Source organism: Megascapheus bottae, chromosome 10, assembly GCF_031878675.1.
Source record: "Megascapheus bottae isolate mThoBot1 chromosome 10, mThoBot2.hap1, whole genome shotgun sequence".
Taxonomy (NCBI): domain Eukaryota; kingdom Metazoa; phylum Chordata; class Mammalia; order Rodentia; family Geomyidae; genus Megascapheus; species Megascapheus bottae.
This window is the reverse complement of record NC_143518.1, coordinates 39,054,260-39,081,792: the sequence shown is the minus strand read 5'-3', so window position 1 is coordinate 39,081,792 and position 27,533 is coordinate 39,054,260. Positions and strand designations below refer to the sequence as shown.

At 45.0% G+C, this 27,533-nt stretch overlaps 1 protein-coding gene across 5 annotated transcripts in view; it reads right to left on the bottom strand.

Annotated features, from left to right (window-relative positions):
* Positions 1-27,533, bottom strand: part of Adar (adenosine deaminase RNA specific) — a 48,827-nt gene that overhangs the window by 12,896 nt on the left and 8,398 nt on the right. For 2 of the 5 annotated variants that reach the window (XM_090340876.1, XM_090340877.1), the window contains exons 1-6: positions 19,826-19,984; positions 15,093-16,477; positions 12,691-12,874; positions 12,122-12,270; positions 11,472-11,610; positions 11,194-11,369 (exon numbers count right to left, since the gene is read on the bottom strand). In XM_090340876.1, coding sequence (XP_090197002.1) covers positions 11,194-11,369; positions 11,472-11,610; positions 12,122-12,270; positions 12,691-12,874; positions 15,093-16,477; positions 19,826-19,855 — 2,063 coding nt within the window. In that variant the 5' untranslated portion in view covers positions 19,856-19,984. Of the gene's footprint in view, positions 1-11,193; positions 11,370-11,471; positions 11,611-12,121; positions 12,271-12,690; positions 12,875-15,092; positions 16,478-19,825; positions 19,991-27,533 lie in introns of those variants that run through there. The other 3 variants (XM_090340880.1, XM_090340878.1, XM_090340879.1) reach the window with 3 other exon arrangements.

The window sequence follows — 27,533 nt, the reverse complement described above, 5'->3', positions numbered from 1 at the left end:
CCCATGAAGCGATATCACTGGCTTGTGCTCCCACAGGGCATGGCAAATAGCCCAACTTTATGTCAAAGTTTTGTGGCTAGAGCCATTTCTTCCACTCGTGAAAAATTTTCTTCTGTTTATATTGTTCATTATATGGATGACATCTTGTTGGCTTGTTCTGACCCTATCGTCGTACGACAAGCCTTTGGACAACTAAAGCAGGATCTGAGCCTCTTTGGCCTTGTAATAGCAGCTGAAAAGGTTCAGGAACACCCGCCTTTTACATATCTAGGCCATATATTAGGCCCACACTATTTTAAAAGCCAAAAAATACAATTAAAAACTTCACACTTAAGAACTCTTCATGATTTTCAGCAATTCTTAGGAGATATAAATTGGCTTCGGCCTTATCTAAAGCTCTCCACAGGAGAGTTAAAACCCCTCTTTGATCTCTTAAAAGGAGATACCAACCCTACATCCTTGCGCGAATTAAATCCTGACGCCAGGAGGGCCATCCAAATTGTAGAAAAGGCAATTTCCCAGCAACAAATGACCTATTGTGACTATTCTAAACCCTGGGGAGTTTACATTTTAGCTACTTCTCACTCCCCAACTGCTGTATTGTGGCAGGATGGCCCACTTTTATGGCTTTATCTACCATCAACACCCGGCAAAGTGCTGACCCCCTACTACGAATTGGTAGCTAATCTGATACACATGTGCCGAGTGGATTCCCGTAAATATTTAGGTCAGGAACCTCATTTTATCTGTGTCCCATATAATTTACAACAACAAGATTGGCTATTCGCCCATTGCGATCCTTGGGCCATTGCTTGGGCCAATTATACGGGAAAAATTTTGCATCACTACCCGTCTAACAAACTTCTCCAATTTGCTGCGTGTCATACGTTTCTATTTCCTTCCATAGTACAGGCCTCGCCTTTATCTTCTGCCGCTTTGGTATTTACAGATGGATCCTCAAATGGAACGGCTGCTTTGACCATTAATGGGAAAACTCAATCTTGGGTTACAGGTTTTTCCTCCGCCCAAGAGGTGGAGTTAGAGGCTGTTTTACAGGCACTCGTCCTGTTACAAGACGAGCCCTTTAACTTATACTCAGACAGTCAATATGTAATTCGTGCTCTTCAAGTCATAGAAACTGTTCCCTTTATTGGAACTACTAACTCCAATATTCAGACCCAATTTCGCCAAATACAAACTTTGCTTTGTTCTCGCAACCACCCCTGTTTTTTTGGCTTTGTTCGAGCTCACACTAATCTTCCTGGCCCTTTAAGTGAAGGCAATGCGGTCACTGACTCTGCCACCAGAGTTTACTTAACTCAGGTTGAACTTGCTAAGCAGTCACATGCCATCCACCATCAAAACAGTCGAGCCTTGCGCCAACAGTTCAAATTATCTAGGGAAACAGCAAGGCAAATAGTTAAGACTTGCTCCAACTGTGTCCCTTTTTCACCAGCCCCCCATTTAGGTATAAATCCACGAGGACTGCTTTCTAATCACATTTGGCAGATGGATGTCACGCATGTTCCATCATTTGGCCGATTAAAATATGTTCATGTTACTGTAGATACTTATTCTAATTTTATCTTGGCCACCCCCCTTGCTGGGGAAGCCACTAAACATTGTATTTCTCACTGCATTCGATGCTTTGCTGTGATGGGGATTCCCTCGCAAATAAAAACAGATAATGGCCCTGGCTATGCAAGCCGAGCATTTCAATCCTTCTGCCGTTCCTATAATATCACTCATATTACAGGCATTCCTTACAATCCTCAAGGTCAAGGCATCGTGGAGAGAGCTAATGGATTATTAAAACACCAAATTGCTAAAATACAGAAAGGGGAGTCGTATCCCGCTACCCCTGTGAATATACTTAATCATGCTTTATTTGTTTTAAATTTTTTGAATTTGGATTCAAATAATTTATCTGCTGCTCAGCGATTCTGGGAAAAAAGAGAGCAGCGTCCTTTTGCCTTAGTGAAGTGGAAGGATCCCCTAACTGGTGCTTGGCATGGACCCGATCCTGTTCTAACCTGGGGTCGAGGGCATGTATGTGTTTTTTCACAAGGAGAAAATGACGCCCGCTGGCTGCCTGAACGCTGCGTTCGGATCGTGGAGAGTGACAGTGGCCATCCAAGCAGCGACTCACTGGGCCTACACCCCCAACCCTCCAGTGGTGCATCCTGCGACGTGGAAAGGACCTGAGTTATTCGTGCATGTCTATTGGGACTGCTACTGATCCACTTGTTCCACACATTCATATGAGCTGTGTTTCTCCTCCTTTTACTATTATGTAGGGACCTTTTAACATATTCATTGACTCTACACAATTTAATATGTGACATTATTTTGTCTTTACCATCCCTCTTCTTAATAACCTCTTTTGTAAAAGATGCCCAGGTGAAAAGCAAAGGCCTCCAGAGGTAAGTAGAAGTCGGCCGACCCCCTGTATGTCTGTGTTTTGTTTTATTTTTTCTTATTCCATTTTATTTTATTTTATTTTATTTAAAAAAAAAAAAAAAAAAAAAAAGGGTGCACTGTGGGCCTAAAATAGAGGCCTGGGTGGTCAAGGGACGCCTTGACCCCCCTTCCCCTTCTGAGTTTCTTGTCAATATCAAGGCATACCAGAGAGTCCCACCTGCAAGACATGTCTAAATCTAAAATTAGCTGTTAAGTGTATCTGATTGAGTCCAATTTTCTTGTTATATGTCAATGTCTGATTATTTAAAAGTCTCCGCTTCTCTGTCTTGTTCATGTTACATATTTTTCTTTGTCCAGTTTTTGTCTTTAAAATTGGTACCATTTCTAAGTGTGGGTCCTTATGGTTTTTCTGTGCGTACTCAAGCACACATCCTTGTTATTTATTTGAACATTTCTGGGCCTAGCATGGCCGCTCCCCCATGTCTGCAGTTGTAACAAGCCCTGGAAAAATAAATTCCAGCTAAGCTGCCTTGCAAAAAGTTTTGTTTCGAACCTGGTTCCCACCTGTAAGAGTAAAATTGGCAAAACTCTCTTGACACAAACTTCCGGAAATTGAACGGCCGATATTAATTTTGCGCGCTTTATGATCTTTGAGTATGAATGTGTGTGAATGAGTGAGTGAACATGTTCAAGGTTAAATTGTCAGCATGCTGAAAAAAAAAAAAAAAAAAAAGAAAAAAAAAAAAAAAAGGATAAATTTATACTTAAACACAAAGACAATTGGGTAAATCTAAGCTTAAAACTTCAAGAAAAATATTAGGTTTGGATGTTTTACAATGTCTCAAAGAATTATTGTGTTGTCTTAAAGAAAAACTGGTAAATATTTTTCTAGATCCTGAAATCTGCATTTTATTGCAGGGCATACAGCTGTTTACCTTGTAAACATTGTATCCTGTTCAGCTCAGAGGTGTTAGGGAATTTGGGATTTATTACTTTAAGTTAAAGTTTGGAAACATGTATTAGAGATTTAAATGTAAAATTGTTCATTAACGTCAGAAACTTTGCCTGTCCTTTCTTGCAAACTGACACTAGAAATCTGATGGTAAAATGTGGATAATGTGATTAGTATTTTAAAGGAATGTTAAAAAAAAAAAAAAAAAAAAGGAAGAAAACTAAGTCCAGACTTGGACTTTTGGTGCACTGATGTCTATAGTTCTTGCATTAGGGAAAAACTGTTATTTGAGTTTAAACTGTCGTTGGAGTTTTAGACAGTAATCTAAACTGCATAAGAGCCCCTTTTTTCTAAAAGGCAAGAGGAGTGCCTTGGGCCCTAGGGGGCCTGAGGGCAGGAGCTCTTTGTGCCCTTAAAGGTTTTTCAATTGCAAATAAAGGCTAAGGTGTTAATTGTTTAAGCCAGTATCAGTAAAAGTTATTAAGAACATTGGAAATGGGTTTCTAAACAATATTTGAAAGTGAAGTTGTCTTATATGTTTAAAGAAAGAGAGAAAAGGAAAATCAGGACTACCAAAGTAATTGCTTAATTGCTATTTCAGCTTGCTCTTGTAACTTCCAGCTAGCCCATTGGAGAAGAACAGCAATCCTTATTCAGATGTAACTTTGGCCTTTTCCAGGTTCTAGGTAAGCTCATGCTTAGAGACTATTTCTGTGTCTACCACCTTGTTGCTCTATTGGAGATACATGGCCGTTCGTAGGACTCACTGATCTGAAAACTGCAGTTTTGAGCCAACCCCGGGCAAAGCAAAGTCCCTGTGAGATTGTGGTGTCTAATCTGGCAGCAGAGTGCTATTAAGGCAGAGTTGCTTTGGAACTTGAAGCCGCAGAGTGCTAGCTCTGAGCTGAACAGCTGGGGGACAGCACTCAAGCACCAAGCTCAGGACTCACAGTGGCAGGGTGCTAGCCTTGAGCTGGAGAGCTGAGGGACAGTGCCCAAGCCCTGAGTTCAAGTCCAGCAACTAAGCAAGTGAATTGCCAATGGGACATTTATCCCTGTGTGGGGAAACTCTACTGGGACACGACGCAGAAAGCCTCTGCTTGGATGGCAGAGATGGTGTCAGATCTTAGTCACTTGTGCTTGGCCGATCAAATTAATCAGAGCCGGGAGGTCATAGAATAGTTTGTAAGCATGCCTTACTAATGCCCGTGCCTTTCATAACTGGGCAGGAACTTGTCAATCTTCTGTGATAGTGGATAGTTTAAAGCCCTAATTGAGCAAAATTTTTATTTATTTATTTATCTATTTATTTTTGACACCAGCCACAAATTCAGGAAAAGTTTGTGGATCTGAGACTTGTGTCTCTATTAATCTGTTTAGATCTGACAACTGAAGCATTGTTAAGGTTGCAGAAATTTAGTTCCCCAGACAATCAAGAAAAGGCTTTTGCAAATGGGTGCTATGTAACTACACTATTGTAGCCAAAGATGGTTTGTGCAGTTGTTAAATGTCAAATATGATCTCTAGTTTGGAGTAAATTATTATTCCTGATATCTAATCCTTGCAATCCCTAATAAACAGGCTAGGCTTTTTAAGGTCCCTGGTCAAGCACAGAGACAACGCCCCTGAGTCAGCTTGAAGAAGTCACAGAAGCCGAATCTCCGCCCATCTATCCCCTTTAGATGAAGGGACCAGTCATTTTTGGAAAGTGAGACAGGATAATGAGATATTAGAGATAGTGAAAAGAATAGAGATTGCACTTGTGTTTCTTTTAAAATAAAGGCGGGGGATATGTCGGGAGCAAGAGTGGAAACAAACTGTACTTTGATTTGCATCAGATAATTGCTTGATTGTCTCATTGTTTTTTGGCCTTCTCCTGTTCAATTGATCTGAGATTTACCATATGAATGTAACCCTCAACAGCTCCCTGATTAACGATCTGGATGTAACACCTGGGAGGGCCCTGGTCTCCGGAGGGGATAAAAACTTTGTGTTAAGAATAAACGAGGCAGTTTTTGCTTGGGCTGCAGACCTCCTGGACCCGATGTGTTTGTCTCTCTTCTAATTTTTCCAGTCCCTGCCCCTTATTTCAGGAACCCCAATTTGCTGCCGGGAGGCCCCGGCATGAACTTAGGCGCTGGGCACTGTCCTTGGACATTTTTTGCTCAAGGCTAGCACTGTGCCACTTGAACCACAGTGCCACTTCCAGCTTTTTCTGTATATGTGGTACCGAGGAATCACACCCAGGACTTTGTGCATGCTAGGACAAGCACTCCACCACTAGGCTATGCTCCCAGCCCTACTGATATATATATATATATATATATATAATTTTTTTGCCGGTCCTGGGCTTGAGCTCAGGGCCTGAGCACTGACCTTGTACTTTCTCAAGGGTAGAGCTCTACCACTTGAGCCTTAGCACCATTTCTAGCTTTTTTCTATGTAAGTGGTACTGAGGAATTGAACCCGGGTCTTCGTGCATGCTAGGCAAGCACTCTACCACTAGACCAAACTCCTGGCCCCCCTACTGATATTTTTAAATAGAAAAATTAGATCTCACACAAGTAAAAGTTCCAAGAGTGAGAGCATATAATGAAGAGAAAGCTTTCCTCCTTAGTACTCTGAGAAAATGTACTACACAATTACAAGCTCTCTCTATGTATCTCCCTCCTCACAGCACACATTGCCATTTCATTTTGCCAGCCCTCAGGATGGCTTCACACAGAGGTGTCTTACTCTCTATATGACTGCCTAGTATTCCTTAGTGTGGGCATGCCAGCTTAAGCAGTCTGCAAATGATGGGCCTTCAGATCATCCTAGGTCTTTTGCCACCATACACAGTGTTGCATGTAAAACTACAGGTGTGCGTATTTGTAGAAGTGGCCTACTACAAGGTAGAGAAAGTATTGCTCTCTAGCCTTAGCTGTGATAATAGATGATGGATTATATCTCTATTGTTTTAAGTACACTAAGTTTAAACTGAGTTTTTAACTTGTTTTTAACACTTCAGATTTTAAAAATTTATTATTGTAAGCTGGGTGCCAGTGGCTCATGCCTGTAATCCTAGCTACTCAGGAGGCTGAGATCTGAGGACCAGGGTTCAAAGTAGGCCTGGGTAGGAAAGTCCAAGAGACTCTTATCCCCAAGAAACCACTCAGAATAAGTCAGGAGTAGTACTGTGGCTCAAGTGGTACAGTGCTAGCCTTGAGCACAAAGAGGCTCAAGAATAGTGCCCAGGCTCTGAGTTCAAGCCCCAGGAACCTCCCTCCCCCTGCCCACATACAAATGTTACAAAGTGAAGTTCAGAGGAGTTACAATTACACAAGTCAGGTAATGAGTACTTTTTCTGGTCAGTCATGGGGCTTGAACTCTGGCCTGGGCACTGTCCCTGAGCTCTTTAGCTTAAGACTGCCACTCTACCCCTTTGAGCCACAGCACCACTTCGTTTTCTGGTGATTAATTGGAGGTAAGAGTCTCATGGACTTTTGTGCCTGGGCTAACATTGAACCGTGATCCTCAGATCTCAATTTCCAGAGTAGTTAAGAGTTATGGTGTGAGGCATGGAGCCTGATTATTTTTTTTAAACAATTATGCTGAGTTTTAAAGTGAAGTTGAGTATCTTTTCATTTATTAACAATTCAGTTTCTTTTTCTTTGACTGTGTGCTTCATATATTTGTATCTATGTTCCCTTTAGATATTCTATTAAGGAGTTATTTAGAATACCTTATTTATTAAAGAAATTTGCTGGGTGCTGGCAGCTTATGCCTATAATTCTAGCTATTCAGGAGGCTGAAATCTGAGGATCACAGCTGCCTTTAGTCTTCTGTGTTTTTGTTTTTGTATTTTACTTTAGGTAGTCCATTTACTACAACTCAATTTTTCTTACAGTCACAGTTCCCAGGCTTTTATTTTTTTTTCTTTTGGCCAGTCCTGGGGCTTGAAATAAGGGCCTGAGCATTGTCGGGCTTTCTCAAGACTACCACTCTACCACTTGAGCCACGGCACCACTTCCAGTCTTTTCTGTATATGTGGTACTGAGGAATTGAACCCAGGGCTTGGCATGCTAGGTAAGCACTCTGCCATCAAGTCACATTCCTGGTCCCCCAGCCTTTTTCTCTATGACTTTTATGTTTCATGCTGTGATTGAAAAAGCTTTACCACTTGATGATTCTGGAAACATTCTTGCTTCCACTTTAGTAATTTCATAATTACATTTATTTTTACATTTGAACCTCAGGTCTATTGGAATGCAAGCATAGGGAAGGAGCAGGCCTCCAGCTCTGTCTTGTTGTAAGTTGTGCCCATCGTCATAACTGAATAACTCATCTTTTCCCACTATTTGAAAACTTGTCTTCACAGTATACAAAAATCTCCATTTATGTCCATCTTTTGACTTTACGACATTCCAAAGTGTTCCACTGGTGTACCTTCCTCTATCCACATCAGTACACTGTTTAAACACAGGGCTTGTTGATCTTACTTTCTTGAATCTGCCTAGCTATTATATAACCATTTTTATATGAACTTTAAAAATCAGCTTTTCTAGTTGTAAAATAATTTTTTTTTGCTGGCTCTGGGCTTGGGCTCAAGGCCTGAGCACTGTTCTTGAGCCACAGCACCACTTCTGGCTTTTTATTTCTATGCATGTGGTACTGAGGAATCAAACCCAGGTCTTTGTGTATGCTATGAAAGCATTCTACCACTAGGCCAAACTCCTGGCCTGCAAAATAATTTTTATTAGTGTTCATTATTGGGATCACATTATATGTAGAGATTAATCTGGAAGAGCTCTTGTGTTTAGATTTTCTTGGGCTGAAAATTGTAGCTCAGTGGTAATAAAGTACTTGTCTAGCAAAGTATGGGTTCAATCTCCAGTACCACAGCCCCAAATCTATCAACTATAGAATTAATTTAAGTCCTTCATAATCTCAAAAAGCATTTTACTTGCCTATACATTTCCAATTAAGATGGTGCTTCGGTGGTTTCTTATTAGTTGTATTATAACAGGGTGATTTCTTCACTGTAATTATTTTTCCCCCCCTGGGGCTTGAACTCAGGGTCTGAGCACTGTCCTTGGGCTTTTCCATAAGGTTAGTGCTCTACCACGTGAGCCACAGCAACACTTTTGGCTTTTTTCTATGTATGTGGTACTGAGGAATTGAATCCAGGTTTTTGTGCATGCTAGGCAAGCACTCTACCACTAGGCCACACTCCCGGTCTCCATTGCAATTCATAAAGCCTCATTGTTGTACACAGAAAAGCTCTTGGTTCTTACACACTGCTTTGTAATCATCTATTTTCCTCAATTCTCTTGTCTCTGCCTTTCTTTGGTTTTCTCATGTATGTTTCAGGTACATACTGATATAATTTGCAAGTATCTTATATACTATTAATTCCAGAACTACGCCCAATAATGCTGGCATAGGCCGAGGGAATAGTTCTGCTGGCATCTGGCTTCACATGTATATTCTTTTCATGCTAAGGAGATTTTCAAAAAATCAATTACTGACAGCTTGGCTTTTTAATCTGAATGCATTTGAATTTTACAAATGCTTTTTTAGAATCTCTGGAGAGATTCTGATTTATTTAGTGATGGTAAATATTAACAAATACGTTAATATAGACCAATTTTTACACTACAGTAAGACATTATTTTACATTTTAGAATGGTAATGATAGAAATTTTGATAACACCATACTTCTTAGGCTGGACATAGCTAGAGAAGAGACATTCTTATATACTGCTAGTGGAAGCATGAACTGGTATAATCTCACACGTATCAAAGTAAGTGCTCATGAAGAAGTTATTTATTGCAGCATTATTTACAGTAGCAAGTCTGGAAACAGTGGAGGTGCTTAGCCACTGAAGCCGGCTGACTAACTCTTGGTGAGCCTGGGCACTGTAATGCTACACTTTGCAGCTATAATAAAACAATATAGTGCCAGGCAAAGTGGTTTATACTTGTGTTTCTTGCTACTTGGGAGCAGTGATTGGGGGATCCACAATTCATCTCTGTTTGAAGCCAGTCCAAACAAAAAGTCAGTGAGATCCCACCTCAATGCATGAGCAAGGGAATGGTAAGGTCTGTAATCTCAGCTAGCTTGCTCAGCTGGTACTAAGCCATACCCTGAGCTGGCTTTTTTTTTTTTTGAATATTTTTTAATTTTATTGAAGAATTTATTAACATCGATTTTTACATCAGATTTCAAATGACATGTTTAACAAACAAGTGTTCAAGAAGGGAATCTCTATATACAATCACTGGCACTTAGTTTTTAGAACATAATCAAAATTAGGCTAAGGGTTTGTATATCATAGATACATATTAATTTATGAAATAAAACATTATATCTACAGAATCATAGATTTTTTTATGTCTATGTAGTTGTGTTTATATTTCCAATACCATGTCCATAGCATTGGGTATGCAAATATTAAGTCCTCGCTCTTGTACTGTTTGGATCTAATAGCCACATATTAAGGATACCATGTGCCTTCTGTTCCTTTGGTCTTGACTTGTCTCACTCAACATGATTTGCTCTAGATTCATCCACTTCCCTGAAAATGCCATTATTTTATCTTGTCTGTTGGCTATGTAGAATTCCATTGTATATATATATACCACATTTTCTGCATCCATTCATCTGCAGTAGGGCATCTGGATTGTTTCCATCACCTGGCTATTATGAATAGTGAGATAAACATAGCTGAGCAGGTATCCTTATTATATCTTGGGTTATGATGTTCAAGACAGATGTCCAGAAGTGGTATGGCGGGATCATAGGGAAGGTCAATTTTCAGTTCTTTAAGAAACTTCCACACTGCTTTCCAGAGTGGCTGAACTAGTTTACAATCCCAACAGCAGTGTGGTAGGGTTCCTTTTTCTCCACAACCCCGACACCGTGAGCTGGCTTTTTGTTCGTTATTTTTAGAGTTGAAATCTTGAGGACTTTTCTGCTAAGATTGGCCTTAAACCTTAGTTCTCTGGATCTCAGCCTCTTAAGTAGCTAGGATTACAAGCATGAGCCATTGGCACTTGGCCCTTTATGGCGGTTCTGAGCTGTGAACCTAGGGCCTCATGCTTTGCTAAAGTGCTCTACCACTTGAGTCATGCCACTAGCAACATTCTATTTCCCAAACTGGGTGGTGGTGCATGGGTGATTATTTTTGAAAAAGGTCTTAATAAAAGCTTTAAAATTGGAAGCATCTATTCAATAAAATGCAGCTGTGCAGAAGAGATCAGTAGAGTTATCCATGCTGGTTTATAGTGGCCTCTGAGACACATTGGTAAGTAAAGGAGTCACAATGTTGGGTTTTTTAGGTGAAAATATGAATAGGCTTATTTCTAGTAGAGAGAGAGAGACGGAGAGAGACAGAAACACACACACACACACACACACACACACACACAGAGAAAGAAAGACAGAGAGAGAAAAGAATGAGAGAGGAGAGGAAAAAAAGAAATGGAAGGGTGCTAGTTATGCTTAAGAATGTCTAGAAAGACTCGAGCTGATACTGTGTGGATCTGCGGAGACTCAGAAATCTGGGAGAGAAACAAGACTCGCCATGGCGTGGACTATTTCCTAGTATAAGTTTTCCTTTAAAAACAAGAACTAATTTAAAAATTCAAAAACAACCACCGATAGTGATGAGAAAAGGCCTTCTCAAGAAGGCTGACCTCACATTTCCCGTGCTGAAGTGGACCTTTTCCCTCAACTCGCCCTCCTGTCACTCATAGTATCACACATCCTTTCTTCCTGAATTACCGGCCACCCCTCCTGGCCACACACGGCTGCTAGCCAGTTCTGGCACACTCACTTGGGTTCATGAGGAGGTCCAGATTGGTCAACCAACTTGAATTCAGCAGCAAAGCCGTGGGAGCGAGCGTACTCCAACAGGCCACCTACAGGGTTGGTGTTCAGGTATCTGACAAGCTCACCGATCCTCCCGATCTTATTGGGCTCCAGGTTATCGAGTGATTCGCCATCTCCAGACTAGAGAAAATCAGTCAAAGAGGAAGTGCAAACACATTAGGGCGCGGACGGACTCACAGATGGTCCAGGTCTATACCACTGCCAAACAGGACAATGCCCTACCTGGTTATCAAGCATGTTGGTTGCTTCCTCGTGCAGAGCCTTCATGGCTTCCTCTGCAGCCATCTGCTTTGCCACCTTCTTGCTGGGGGCACTCACCGTAGGGAAGGTTTGTGCTCCCACGGCAACACAGTACTGGAACCTGACAGGAGATGAGGAAACAAGATCACAGTGGTTTGGGTTGAGATCTGCCTCACCTTTGTCAATCCTTCACGTCTAATGTGACCTCTGCAAGGTCACTTTGATCTTGAACAGCTGGTGCACTTTACCCACCTCCTGCCCCAATGTCTCTTGGCCTGACTCACCTCCTTCAATATGCAAGGGTCAACTGATTTCACCTCTTCCAGGAAGCTTTCTTGAACAGGTAAGTCTACAGACCTTAACCAGAGAGCTGCGCAGGTCTGCCCAGGTCCTGAACCTCTCTCTTCCACCAAGAGTGACCTGAAAGCCGTGACTCTCCCTAGTGTTTGGGGCTCTTTGAACTCCTAAGCTCAGATTCTCTGCTTCACAGGCTGCAAGCAGGCCTCGCAGTGCCCCCTCCCCCACCTACCAAACTGAAACAGAAGAAACTGCAAAGCAAAACAAGGCTCACGTTGGCAGATGCCCCCCCTCTTTCTGGAGACAGCCTCCACAGACAGGATCACGGGACATACTTGGGGTCATGGGCAGGGCCTTCTTTGGACAGGAGACGGAATTCACAGGAGTTCCCCAGTTTGTGCATACACTCAAGCAACGTGGTGACAGGGCTCTTCCCAGAGAATAAGGATGCTGCTGCAGGGGTGGAGGCCTCGGCTTCCTCTGTCTGGAGAAAATGAGACGCAAAAACCAAACACACTAAACAAAAAATAAAGCTAAGAGAACCTTAGTTCACCCATCCCAGCAGAGGGGACAAGAACGAGACAGACAACTAAACACAGGGGTGGCTTCTAAAGGAAGGGGGCGGCCAGGTTGTCGCAAGCACGGAAGGGAGGAGTAGGCTCTCTAAAGGGACAGGAGTGGACTCTGGTCCTCAGACCTCTCTCAACTCCTGGCATTCTATAAATCTCATCAGACTGGGAGGGGACAGGAGCTGGGGATGGGAGGAAGGAAGGCAGACTGGGGAGGTGGGGAAGGGGTGGGAGCTGCTTTGGAAATATCGAGTTGTGTTGGTTGTTCAGGCTGGGGGGCTGACACAACAGACTTGGAAAGTGAATGGATAGCTTCCATGAGGCACAACACCTACCTTCTCCAGCTCATCCTCCAAGGAGCAGCAGGACAAATCTTCTGGGTTTCCACTATCCTTGGCTTTGGCTTCCCTAAGCAGAATCGTCATGGCTTTCAGTGCTGCATCCTGCTTGGCCACTTTCTTGCTACCAGCTTCGGCTGGGGGAAACTCTCGGCCACTGATGACAACTTGGAATTTAAATCTTGGTGGAAAGTGATTAGACGTGTGAACACCAGGCTAGGCCCTCCCTTTGTTCTTCCCAAAGAGATGTCCATCCTAGAAGGTTCTGCTATACTAGGGATTTTTGGCTTCTGGAGGAGATGGAGAGCCCAAAGAATTCCTGTTCTACTGGGATCTCAGCCAGTGACTCGCTCGCTCCTCAAAGCCCCATTGTGCAAGCACAGCCATAGGCGATAGGAACCTTGCTCAAGAGATAGTCACCATGTCCTAACAACGAATTATGGTGGAGTTTGTACAAAAGTGAGTGGCTACAATCACTACTACAGTCTTGTTAGCATCTGATGGATGAGCTTCCTTGCGGGAGAACCTAAAAGTTAAGCGACAGTGTCATCTAGCCAGTCTTACAATCTGCAGACACCCACAGCTTCAGGCACCTGCCACTTAGCAGGCCCCATTAAGTGTGGAGGGGGTAAAGCAGAGAGTGGGCTGTGAGAACAAGTCTCCTAGGCTGTAGGATGCTATGAGGCAAGACCTGAACTGCTCTGTGAACTGGGTGCAATAGGTAGGGGAAGGGTAGGAAGCTGCCTCTTTTGCACAGTCTGCTATTCAGGAGGGGAGGGAATGTCCCTAACTTACCCCTAGGTACGTCACGCCTGCTGTTTGTTTGAGCTGTGCTATAGCTCTCTAGCCTGAGACAAAATAAATTCCTGTTATGCAAAAAAAATGTATTTGCTCAAGTCTTCTAGACTTCAGCCTCGGCCTCTTTCATTCAACCCTTTAAATATGTTTAGCTCTTTGCTCCTGGGATTTCATTTAGAAAAGGAGGTTAAAGTTCTTACTTTGGAAACACTTGAATAAGGTATCAGTGTTCCTTTTTTTTTTTTTCTTGGTCCTGGGGCTTGAAGTCTGGGCCTTGGTGCTGTCTCTGAGCTCTTTAGCTCAAGGCTATCACTCTACCACTTTGAGCCACGTCTACACTTTTGGTTTTGTGGAGGTTAACTGGAGATAAGAATCTCATGGACTTTAGTACTCAGGCTGACTTTGAACCTCGATCCTCAGATCTCAGCTTCCTGAGTAGCTAGGATTACAGGGTGTGAGCCACTAGCACCCAGTGATATCAGTGTTTCTTATAGCTGAAGTCTAAAGAATAATTAACTGTAAGCCCTCCACCTCTAGGAACAGGGGATGTCAGGAAAAGGAAGCAAGTGAGGGGTTCCCAAACAGAAATGAACCACTCTGGGCCTTGATGGCTTTTGGGAAGACATACCATATTTTCTTGACAATTTCCTTGTAATGCCAATTTGGTACCACCATGAGGGCTGGATAAGGAATAGTGCCAAAGCAAGGAAACATCACCCCTACAAATGAGCTTATGCTACTAAACTATGGTTTAGTCAATGATATTAGTGCCAAGGACAGACTACGCGTACCACAGTGGTCTTGTAACATGGATGGCTTAGGGATGTTATAGCTGTTTCAGCCTATGTAAGTGTACTCTAGGATGCTTGTCACAAGGATGAAGTTGCCCAATGACGCATTCCTCAGGATGCGCTTCCCTTGTTAAGTGATGGTATAAAGGCTGTTGGCATTCCCCTTGTCCTCACTGCATCTCTCTAGTGGCAACCTGCAGCCACTTAACTTCAGTGGTTCCAGCTCCCTGCTAAGCCCTTCAAGAGTGCCTTTCTGTGTTTGCCTGTCTTTTTCAGTTTGTCTCCTGGTCTGTAGGATGCTACAGTACAAGGACTGATGGCTGTTTATGGTGTCCACATCCTTCCCCTCATAGCTGAGCTAGGGGTTTGGAGGGGGGTTGTAGCTGCTGTTACCTAGCAGTGCAAACCACCTTCAGGCTGCAGAAGCAGCTGGCCTAACGCGCCTGCTCTTGGACTGCTTTCTGGAGAACAGGGGGAAGTGGTTGGAGGCAGGTAGAAGAGGGTTAGCTACCATGTGATCTCTGGCCTTAGGAAGGCAGGTGCCTAAAAGCCAATACTTGTAAAGAAGCTCCATTCCTGTCAACACGCAGCCCCTGCATCGCCCAGCCAAGATTCTGCTGGCCCAGGCTATCTATCATCCCTGACCAAAACCCACAGAAAGGGCCAACCAAGGATGATTTAGCCAAAAAGCAGACAAAGAAAAGGGAAGCGACAGGGCCACCAAGGGCCACTGCTCCTAAGTCAGCTGAGACTGTGCAGGAGTGAGCGCTTGGCCCCAACCCTAGGCCCAGTTCTTGGGGAGTCTCTTACCGAGGTTCATGAGGTGGTCCACTCTGATCTATCAGGTTGAACTCACAGGTCTGACTAGCGAACTGGGCATACTCTAAGAGCCCACTGATGGGGTTCTTCAGCTGGCACTCGGTCAGTTTCTTGTAGGGTGAACAGCGTGGCAAGCCAGGGCTGTAGAAGGAGGGCATCTCCATGATGGCTCGAAACTCACCAGCACGGATGCTATTCAAGTCATCGGGGATATCGTCTGTGGCCCACTGGCCATTTTCAAAGTCAACATACCCTGCTCTGGATGGGCCATTGTGATAGGCAGGTGGTTTCAGTCTCATTGGTCTGCCGTCTTTCCTGCTTTCAAACCTTATGACAGGTCCATGCCCGTTCTCCATTTTTGCTGTGCTCACCACCTTACTTGAGGCCTGCGACGGGGGTAAGTGACAGGTGGAGAGTGCCATGTTTCTTTGGGTCTCACGGACAGCAGCTGCAGTGGCTGCAGGACCACTGCGTGTATTTCTCTTGATTTGCATCCTCTCTCGCTTCTTGTCTGTCAAATACCAAATGGGAGGGGCTGCCCCTTGCCTGTAGACATCGCCCTGCCTTTCCAAGTCAATCAGCACGGTATTCACATCTCGGGCCTTGCTGAAGCCAATGCTTCTTGCCACATTCAGGGCAGAGGAGTTAGGCACATTGAACAGGTAGTTGCAGATTTTCTCCTTGATCTCAGCCATATCAAAAGGCTCAGGAGGATCTTCTAAGTCAGATGTGGGGTCTTCCTCTTCCGCTTTCAAACTGGGCTCTGAGTCTGGGGAACCCTGGCTTTGACTGTCTGGACTCACTATACTGTTAGGCTGGTCCTGGGGCTCAAATGAGGTTGAGAGGCTCCACAAAGGGGGTGTTCCTGCCCCCTTCTTCAGCTTACCCTTCCTTTCTAGAGAGTATAATACTCGATTGACTTCCTTCTTCTGGGACCTCAGCTTCCTGGCCAGCTCATGCACGGTGGCAGCCTTCTCTTTCAAGAGCTCTAAGATCCTTTGCTCTTGACCCTGGCTGATACTCAGCCCCTGGAATTGTGAGGAGAGCCTGTCAACACCTGTCCATTGTAGAACCCTATCACATGGCAAAGGAAGCCCCTGGCTTCTGAGATGTTCACCCTTGGGGACACCCCAGATCTCTTGGTGCCTGCCTGGGGTGGGTGGTCCTGGAAACCTCGGCCAGAATCCTGGGAGGAAGGGGGGCTGTGAGGGTGTCTGCTTTCCAACCAAAGGTGCTTCTGGGAGCTGTCCCTTGAGAAACTCTATTTGTTGGAACTGGAAACTATTAAGGTGAAATCCTGGCGGTGGATGCTGCCATCTGTGCTTGCTGTGCTCATAGCCTTGATGGGGTTGGGTGTGTCTGGTGAGGGAATAACCCTGCAGAACAAGGTCGGGGAGAGAAGGGGAGTTAGGACTTCAATGGTGGACCTTAGCATCCCAACCCATCCCGAGGATGTGGCTCCTGTTTCCTGACAGGCTGAGGTGACTGAGGTTCATGTCCTAGCTGGGGTGATTCACATATCTCTTTAACCACGATCTAGGGCCCATCATCAGTGGCACATAGAAGGGGAGCGGGAAGCAATTCACACGAGTCTGGATGCACAGCTCAGGCTTCAGTGATGTAACTTCCTCTTTCTTATGCAACAGAATCTTAAAAATTGAGAAGGAACCTTTCCACTTATCCGAAAAATTACCTTTCTAAAAACTAGAAAAACAAGCAAATTATATTTTGTTTTGAAACAGACAAGGGAAACAAACTCCAGGATATGGAAATAAGAGGTTTATCTTTGTGATTGTTGTTCTTAATACTATCTGAAGTTATTTCTTTTCTTTTCTTTTCCTTTATGGTTTATCTCATGTTGTTACTATATCTGGCTTTGATACCTAGTATATTGTAAATACGTTTATTTGTTTATTTGAAATAGGGAAGGGAAGGCAAAAAACAAGATAATTGGGAGGGAGTGGGAGGAAGGAAAGTTGGAGAAAAACATGGGAAGGGGTATCTGTTCAAGAAGTAATGTACCCACTACCCGATGAATCACCCCGACAATAAAATACAATTTAAAAAAATGGCAAAGGAGGCTGTGGACTAGAGAATGGTTGAAATCATCTCCCTTTCCCTTTTTGGTAGTACGGAGGACTGAAGCCAGGGCCTCATGGATGCCAGACAAGAGCTCTGTCACTTGAGCCAAACCTTTTGTTTTTGAGAAAGGATCTCTCTATCTTTGCCCAGGATGGCCTTGTACTTATGACCTTCCACTCTTCACTTCCAAAATGTAGCTGAAATAATAGATGTAAGCCACCAAGCTCAGGCTAGGTCATCCCTCCTGGTCACCACATGAGTCCTTTGTATCTAAAAGGTGATATTTGGATGACACTGACAGAAAGAAATTTGACTGGATGAAACTGATCCCCAGTCCTGGTTTGTAAAGGAATGCAACACAGTGGCAGACTTCAGATTCATCTGTTCCTACCATCGCTGTATTGTCTTTGACCCTCCCCCCCCCCCCCCCCCCCCCCCCCCCCCCCCCCCCCCCGCCACGCAGTGTCAGCTTCTCACCACCTCTTACTCGAGTTCTACAAATGTCACTTCCCATTCTACCTTCGAACATGCTAATCCTACATGGCAGCTGCTCTTTCATATACCATTTATCCCAGCTCTAACCCCTTCCGGGTAAGTCCTTTTGAATGCCAACATCTTTAAGGGCTCGCTTCTCCCAGTCATCGGCGATTTCTCCTCTTGAATTCCTCCCATTCAGAACTAATTATATTATTTACTTTTCCCCTCCTGGTATTGGGACTTGAACTCAAGGCTCTGTGCTCTCTGTTTGCTTGTTCATGGCTGGCACTCTCACTTGAGCTATACTTCCAGCCATACCATTTCTGGTGGCTAATTGGAGATTGAGTCTTTTCTAGTGTTCTTTTCTGGATTGCAAATAAATGCTCACAGAGCTAAATACTGGGACTTCAGGGTTCTTCCCATGGGCTCTTTCCTTGACCTTGAGAAAAGTAACTTTGTTTCAAAGTAACTAAAGTTTCTAGCTAAATTAAGGCCTTTTAGATTTAAACTGCTCCTCTCACCCCAAAATCTGGCAAATATAAAAGAGCTAACTAAAGTATCCTATACTAGTGGTATAGAACAGAATTCACACAGTTGCAACAATCTACAATAGCTCTATTCAGTTTTAGAGAAGGTTTAGGGATATGTTAAACAAGGAAAGGTGCAGGTTGCAGAGAGAGAGCTTGCATATCATTTCTTCTTGTGTAAACAAAAGAAGGAGAAGCCCTTATTCAATGAGTATGCATGCCAGAATGAACACAGAGGAACAAAGTGAAAAGAATTTCTTAGTGGTTATTTTAGGGAGGTAAGACTGGAGGGAAAAGGAGTTTATTAGACTTATCTTCTTTTCACTCCTGAAGTCCCTGGAGGCACCCCCACACACTCACTCTACACACAAACCCACTGGGCCCATGGTGGCTTTCCTCCGGGATGTCACTCAAGGCCACTTCTCTCCCACTTCACATCCAGTAACTGGCATAACTGTCTTTGTACCAACTCATCAAACACCCAGTATCACTTCAATCTGCCCTCTTGTCCAGGATCAAGAGATAAGTCACTCCGTGTGGTGAGCCTCGTAATGACATGAATTTCCTTCATTTTGAATCAGGACTTTAAAATATACATAGATACACACATACATTAGTAACTTTCAAGTAATTAATTAGCTAACAACTCTTGAAAAATTGAGGCACTGTGCCTATAGTTAAGACTTACCACCCCACTCCCCTTTTTTGGCCCATCTTGGGCCTTGAACTCTGGGCGTGGGCGCTGTCCCGAGCCTCTCTGTGCTCAAGGTTACCATTCTACCATCTGAGCCACAGCGCCACCCTCGGCTTGGTTACTGGAGATGAGAGCCTCAGGCTTGGGCCGGGAGTTTGGCCTACTGGTAGCTTGCTTGCCTAGCATGCAGGAAGACCTGAGTTTGATTCTTTAGTACCACATATGTAGAAAAAGCCGGAAGTGGTGCTGTGGCTCAAGTAGCAGATAGCTAGCCTTGAGGAAAGCCCAAGGACAGTGCTCAGGCCCTGAGTTCAAGCCCAGGACTGGGGGGCGGGGGGGGAGGGGGGGGAGTCTCACAGGCTTTCCTGACAGGGCTGGCTTTGAACTGCGACCCTCAGGTTGCAGCCTCCTGAGTCGCACAGGGCATTTTCTGGCTCAAGGCTAGCGCTCTCCCATTTGAGCCATAGCACCACGTCTGTCTTCTTCTGAGTGCGTGGCACCGTGGCACTGCGGAATCGAACCCAGGGCTTCATGCACGCTAGGCGAGCACTCTACCACCAGGGTGCGCTCCGGGCCCCAGCTCTGACTTTTAACAACCAAGACCAGAACCAAGATACTGAGCAGTTCGGCTGCCCCCCCAGATGGCTCGTGCCTGCCTGCCGCCCCCTCCGCCCTCCGCCCTGACAGGACGGACGCAGCCTGCAGGGGCGGGCGGGCGGCCCGGGTGGGCTGACCTGTCGAAAGCCATCTGTGTTTTCCGGGTTTTGGCTATAATGAGTAAAGTGATCTCAGTTTTCCCCCTAGAAGTTACTGCGGGCTGTGTTTAATTTCCCAAGTGCTGGTGAGGCTGGAGCAAGGAGGGCACTGACAGCAGCGAGGTGACGGCCGCAGCCTGGAGACCCCCCCCCCCGCGCCCCCGCGGCCGGGGGCTGGGCTGGTCTTACCTGCCTCGGGTCCATGGCTGCCGGGGGCATCGCCCGTGCCGGCCCGCGCGCCCTCCCCGCAAGATGGCCCCGGCTCAATTTCGCTTTCGTTTCTCGGGAGAATGAAAGTGTGGCCAAGGGGAGGGGCCTGGGCGCGCGGCGGCCTCCCAGCGCACCCTCCCGGGCTCGCCCGCCCCGTCCATCCCGGTCCTGTCCCCGCCCCTGTCCCTGTCCCCGCTGCCCCGCCCGGCACCCCCACCGCGCCCCCATCTCCCCGCCGCGTCCCCTTCCAGCACGAGGAAGTAAAGCCATCCAGGTGACAGCCACATCCAGGCCCGTCCCGGGCAGAGCCCTCGCGTGGAACCCGGGGAAGCCATCCAGGGCGCCCGCCCTTCCCGGCGCCGGCGTTCACACCTCCTGTTCTCCCGGGGCTTGCCCCACTCCCGGAGGATTCCCCACCCCATGGCCTTCTCACTCTGAAAAATCCCTCCATCGGTGGCAGAACTCGACACACCACTCAATATGCACCAGATACGGTGGTAAGCCCTGAGGATGCGGCACAAATGGACCCTCCGTCTACCGCTTCCCTGCCCGGGCAGGGGTGGGCGACCAGTGATCACTAATCACTACGCCCCGCGGGCTTCTGCACCTGCTTTTAGAGCTGCCAAGTGCGCCCGCCCGCCTCCCCCGCCGGAGAGGCTGAGCGGAGGGCCGGTGAGCTGGAAAAAGAATGGACAAACAGCTCTTCACAGGAGGGCATTTAAAATATGAAGAACCATTTGAAAAGGTGGTCAGTCCAGCCCAGCCACTACGCAGGCACCTAGGCTGGTCACACTAGGCCCCACAGTCACTGCAGGAATTCAGCGTGTCATTACCTTGGAGAGAGGAGAATATGCACATGCTACAGTTCTGTCTTTTTACACCGAGGGCAAGCCACACACACAAGAAACCCACAGTGCATGGTCTATAGCAATCTCTCAGATGCTCACCATAACTCAAATGTGTGTAAAAAATGAAGTAAATGAATGGTTTATATTGGAATATTATCCAGTAACTACAACAACAAAAAGAACTGCAACCACAGGCAAGAAGGTGCCTACTTAATATGCTGAAGGGAAGCCATATGCATACTGTCATGGTTCCACTGATGTCCCAAACCAGGCACAAATAAATTGTAACATACACTGCATGGAAGACAGGAGGCCTTTAAGGGCACTCTCTAGGGAGGGTGGAGGGAGCACTGCCTAGGAAGGATATTCTGGGTGCTGGTGTTCTAGTTCTTACTTGGGTAGTGGCTTTTCAGTCATTCACTTGGTTGTATCCTTACATTTTTTCACATAAAATTACACAAAGACCTGCATTTTACCATTTTAAAAGATTAAAAGACTCTTCTTGCAGCAATTGTAGCCCATTTTCCCGTTTCAGTAAGGTAGGTGAGTTATATACATCTTACCTCTGCTTTATTGCCTTCAGGGTAAACAAGTCTGAAAGATTTTCAACATAGGACGGGGCACCAAAGCAGAAAGGAGAAATGTCTCTCCTAAACAGTGTCAGGTCATAAAAGGAGAACAACTGCCATTGTCATTTAATCTTAGCAGCTCAGGTACTTGAAGACTGATTCATAAACCTGCCATTCCCACCACCACACACTCACACCTGCTCAGTAGGTGTGGTAGACAAGTAACCAAAAATTTTGTGCAGTTCTATTATTTGGACTTGAACTGGAAGAAGCTTTGAAAAATTAACCACAAGTAAGTTACTCTTTCTTTCTTTCTTTCATTTTTTCTTTCTTCCATTCTCTCTCCCTTTCTCTCTTTCTTTTCTTTTCCTCCCCCCCTCTCTCCTCTTATTCATATCCAGTTACCTACCAAGAAGCCCAAAATGGAGCTTTCAAGGGGTCGTGCTAACCTCAGCACAAAAGCTCAGGGACAGCACCTAAGCCCAAAGCCATGAGTTCAAACTCCAGGACATCACACACACACACACTCCAAACCACCAGACACACACAAGTGACTGTTCCTCTCCCAAGACAAATGTTCTTTCTGTAACAAATAACTGCAGGGGATGGGACTATCACTGGTCAGCTGTGATTTGACCTTGAGTATATACCACCTAAATGTTTAAGACTCATGTCTAAAATTAGGAGAATTTTCTGAGACCCTTTGCTCAGCATGGCCAGCAGTCTGGCTCCCTCACAGCACTGGCAGGTTCCAGCTCCATCCATGCCCTCTGGGGGCTGGGCTTCTCCTTGTGGGAAAGGACAAGTTACCATCAGGGCTACTATCATCAGGGCTCCTGGGCTGCTGTTAGCTTCCAATGCCTACTCTCAGTGCTTTTTAGCTATAAATAACTGTTAGTCTGGCTCCATGACTAACTAGGTTTGTTATAGATTCTGTTTTTTTGGTTGTTGTTGTTGGTGGTGGTCAGTGGGTCAGTCGTGGGACTTGAACTTTGTGGATTCTGTTTAACCTTACTTCATGTATGGACACATATTTACAACAAGTTATGAAGTCTGCAATTTTCTATGGCTAGACATTAGCACACATATGGTCTAATATTTCCGCTGGATCTTTTATCTCCCTGCAGCAAAGTGGATGTCTGTGAACTTTTCAAGTTGGCTCAAGAGAAAGGACTGCCTGTATACTTCTTAAATGACTGGCAACATGTTATCATAGAGATAATAAGGTCAGGAGTTAAAGTGCCCTGGCATTAATTAATTAATTTGGTGCCTATTTTGGAGCTTGAACTCAGGGCCTGGGTGCTGACCTTGAGCGATTTTGCTCAAGGCTAGTGCTCTGCCACTTGTACCACAACTCCACTTCCAGGTTGTGGTGTTTTTTGGTGCAGCTAAGAGACTCATAGACTTTTCTGCCTAGGCTGGCTTTAAACTATAATCCTCAGATCACAGCCTCCCAAGTAGTTAGAATTATAGGCATGAGCCATCAGCACTCAGCTCAGGGCATTATTTTAGAAGAGGACATAGACATAGACCCTGTATCCTAGCTCTTAGAAACATGCAGTAAACAATTCTTACCATTGGTAGCATCCTTTATTGTTTCCTTTGATTCTTATTGGGGCTTTACTTTTCTACTTACAACAGCTACTACACCGGTACCATTAATGTTCAAATTCCACAGGACCTTTCCACAGTTACCCTACTTGTTTTGATAATCTATGAGGCTTTGAAGAGACAGACTAATGAGCTGGCCCAGCAAATAGTGTTCTGCACTAGTCCCAGTGTTGGTGCATATTCTATGGCTGTTAATGACCAGAAGAGGCTTTTGAGGTTATAAGAAAGCAATAAGTACCTCTAGGACCTCTCCCACAGAAACAAAGGTCTCCAAAAGGGGCCAAGAAAGAAGATGCAAACGAAAGAAGATGGTATTTATCAGTTATCTGCACGTGTCTTTGTAGGTACATGGTTAGTGGGCACTATAATATAATAAAGTGAAACTATTAGAGTGATGGAGGTGTAGCTCAGTAATAGAGTATTTGTCTAGCATGCACAAACTCTGGGTGTGATTTCCTAGCACTACCGAAAATAACAATCAAAAACCCTGATATGATAGAAATTTTAAGATTACTAATGATGCCAAAGTAACGTAAAAGTAAAGGTGAGGGGTTGTGTGAAGAATATTGCATATGAATGTATAACATCCTACAAAGTATCCCTCACACACCTGTGGGTTTATGCATTAAATCTTGACATTCAGACTATTTGTCTCCTATGCTAGCTTGGTTCTATGTGCACCATCTGACTGCCGATGGGGGTGGCTCTGGCTCAGATAGTGGTCCACATTTGGGCTCCACTGAGCTGGTACTCAAAGGGAAGACTGCTCATCCATTCTTGCTTTTTCTTCCTCTTCTTCCCCAGGTCTCAGCCTGGGAGTGGTGAAGCTCAGTCCCAGCTTCTGCAAAGCAATGTCCCCATCTCCAGCTTGAGGAAGAAGAGACAAGTGCAGTCCATCCTGGGTGTGTCTGACGGTGGGCCCAGGGCTCTGCAGAGCTCCCTGGAGTGGCAGGCAGATTTCATTGACAGATGATTTGCTGACAGCCAATTTGCCAAATGGCCAATTCACTGAAAAACCAATTTATGAAACAACCAGTATGCTGAATTTTCTTTTCTCTTCTTGGTTTTAATTGACTAGTTTTTATTCCAATTTCATAATAGGACTTAGAGGAAATGTGTGCTGCCGACTCTGCTGACTCGGAGCTGAGACTGAGGAGGAAGCTGGGAGGGTGAGGGGTGAGAGGAGTGATTACAGACCTTTCTGTAGAGTGACTTTCTGGGAACCAACAACTATTTTTAGGTGTCTACAGTTTTCTTTCCAAGCCTTTTGCAAGGCTTTGCCATTTTGGACTCGTGTGTGTGTGTGTGTGTGTGTGTGTGTGTGTGTGTATGTGTGTGAGAGAGAGAGGGGGGCGGGAAGTTTGGCCTAGTGGTAGAGTGCTTGCCTAGCATGCACGAAGACCTGGGTTTGATTCCTCGGTACCACATACACAGAAAAAGCTGATGTGGTGCTGAGGCTCAAGTGGTAGAGCTCTAGCCTTGAGAAAGTCCAAGGACAGGGCTCAGGCCCTGAGCTCAAGCCCAGGACTGGCAAAAAAGAGAGAGAGATGAGAGAGAGAGAGAGAGAGAGAGAGAGAGAGAGAGAGAGAGAGAGAGAGAGAGAGAGAGAGAGAGAGAGAGGGAGAGAGGGGGGGGGGACTGGGGTAAGGGATGGGGGGGGAGGGAGGGAGGCAGGAAAGGAGGGAGAATATGTGTCCTAGGGCTTAAAGTCAGGGCCTGAGCACTGATCGTTGGCTAGAAGTCAGCACTCTACCACTTGAGCCACAGTTCCATTTCCAGCTTTTTTAGTGAATAATTGGATCCTTTAAAGGTCTCATGGACTTTTCCTGCCCAGGCTGGCTCTGAACCACAATCCTCAGATCTCAGTCTCCTCAGTAGCTAAGATTACAGGTATGAGCTACCAGTACCCAACTACAAAATAGTCTTTAATGGCCTTTCTTTTGATATTAACAAGCTCATAAAATCTCCATGTCAGGGAAGAGGAAGCCAGGGTAGAATGATTTCAGTACTGGCCAGGAGAAATCACTTGAGTCCAGAGGTTTGAAGCTAGGCTGGGCAATACAATGAGACCCTGGCTCAAAACTGATGAAAATAAATCTCTGTGTGAAAAAAAATGAATTTCAATAGAAAAAAATTCCATGAAATAAAGATGCAGGCCAACTTTTGTGTGACTATTTTGTGTGATAACAACACCCGGCGTACACTCTGGCTTCCTTCCTGTGCAGACTTCCAGTGGCAATGATCTCTGGAGATTAAGATCTGCACATATCATGCAATCCAAGAAAAGGATAGGCCAGCCATTGAGAGAAGAGAGGGGAGACAGAGGGACGGCATCCAAGAGAGGAGGGGGAGCTAGAGCAGCACAGTCAGCTATGCTTGGGGAAGCACATTGGGGTCACGTGTATTTCTTTCAGTGTTGTTTCTCAATGACTTACACTTGTGCTGCAGACATGCTTTAATGCTATCAAATATTTATGTTATTGACAAAAAATTACTCAGTGGCTTCCCAATGCTATGAAGGTAGACATCTTTCATTCTGTGGTGGCTCTGAGACCTCTCTCCTCTCGCCTCCAGACTCTGGCAGCTCACTTCCAGCCCACTTCTCTTTGTCCAGGTTACTGCTCCACCCCATGTCTTACCTCCCTCTGGACCTTTTGTCCCCTATTCACCTACACTGGGAGCTGTCCTTCAGGCCTCAGTGAGGTCAATACTTGCTCACCAAGCACTGAACTTCCCACCCCATGTGCACAGCAAGCTTCTCCCTTCCAGTGGCTTACATTTGTAATCTTTCCTTTCCTTTCCTTCCTTCCTTCCTTCCTTCCTTCCTTCCTTCCTTCCTTCCTTCCTTCCTTCCTTCCCTCCCTCCCTCCCTCCCTCCTTCAACTCCTTTCCTCCTCCTCTTCCTTCTCTTCCTCCTCCTCCTCTTCCTTCTCTCTTCCTCCTTCTCCTCTTTCTCTTCCTCCTCCTTCTTTTTTACCAGTCCTGGGGCTTGAACTCAAGGCCTGGACACTGTCTCTGAGCTTCTTTTGCTCAAGGCTAGCACTCCACCATTTCAGCTCAGTACCATTTCTGGCCTTTTCTGTTTATGTGGTATTGAGGAATGGAAGCCAGAGCTTCATGCATGCTAGCAAACACTCTACCACTAAGCCATATTCCCAGTCCCAATTCTACATTTCTTTGTGGCTTAAAAAAATTAATGTCGGCTGGGAGTTTGGGCTAGTGGTAGAGTGCTTGCCTAGCATGCACGAAGACCTGGGTTCGATTCCTCGGCACCACACACATAGAAAAAAGTTGGAGGTGATACTGTGGCTCAAGTGGTAGAGCTCTAACCTTGAGAAAGCCCAAGGACAGTGCTCAGGCCCTGAGTTCAAGCCCAGGACTGACAAAAAAAATTAATGTCAATCTCACTTATCATCAGTTCCATGAGGTCAGAGTTACTCTAATATCCCCCTCACCTCCCCACCCTTTAGGGAGTCACTGACATGTCACACATAACATAGCAGAGGCTCAAAAGCATTCATTAGAAAGTCAAACATGAACATCTCTCCTTGAAAGGCAGTTCTTAGCTGCCAGACTCTCAGGCCAGTGTTTGTCTTTCTATCACTATCTCAACTCAGTCTCCAGAAGTCCATTACTAACTCTCCTTCTCTCTGAGTAGTGAGTAGACAGGAGTGATCCCAAGAGAAGGGTGAATTTCCCAATGGGGAGTCATTCAAATTAAGCCACAGAGCAATGAATTTGACCCATCAAAGCCAATTATGGGGCCCTATAATACTGGCTGACACACAGTGAGGGACCACTTGCTAGAAACCTCCTTGATGCTTAAACAATGCCTAACCCAGATCACAGTAGCTACCAAATGACACCAGAGACTGTCTGTGACTCATCTCATCTCCACCCCTTCAGACTACTGCTGGGCAGGAAAACCCCCTCCCATTAGCAGTCTTGGACACTGTACTTCCTTTTTCATAGATAATGTCCAAGGGAGGCAGAAATTATAGGCAGAAGAGGGGTTCCACTTGCAAGAGAACAACTGTTCTATTAACCTTTCACTCTCAAGCTGTTTAAAACCAATATGAAGCTGCCTCTCCTCAGAGCTGCTCATCTGGAATAGTCTCCTTGTTTAGGAAATCCAGAGGTTGTGGGAATGTGCTATGTGTGAGGGTTAACACTTGAATACAACAAGAATGGTCTTACGTAAATCCACATCCAACAGTGGCATGCTCGAGCATGATCACTAAAATGAGAAATAAGGAAGGTCTCTATGACCTTAATTCTAGAATGTACTGCTTTTCTCCATCCTATCATTTTCAATATTGGAATATGAATTGTAATATAAATGTACATTTAACTAAGTGCCTCCCATCTTTTTAAATTGATAGCATGTTCTCATGTTCAATGGTTTTAGAAACAGACACTATCTAACATATATGTTAAATATATTTCTACACACAAATAATCCATCATCTTTCAAAACAGAAATAAAATAAATTGACAAGGTAAGAAAATCAGATTATTTGCAGACCATATCGTAACTCTGGATAATCCAAAAGTATAAACTGAAACACTTTTAGAAGCAAAATCAGTCAAGGAAGGGGGCTGGATGTAAGAGAAATATATGAGTCAGGCCTGGTGGTACTTCTTCAAACATCACAGATA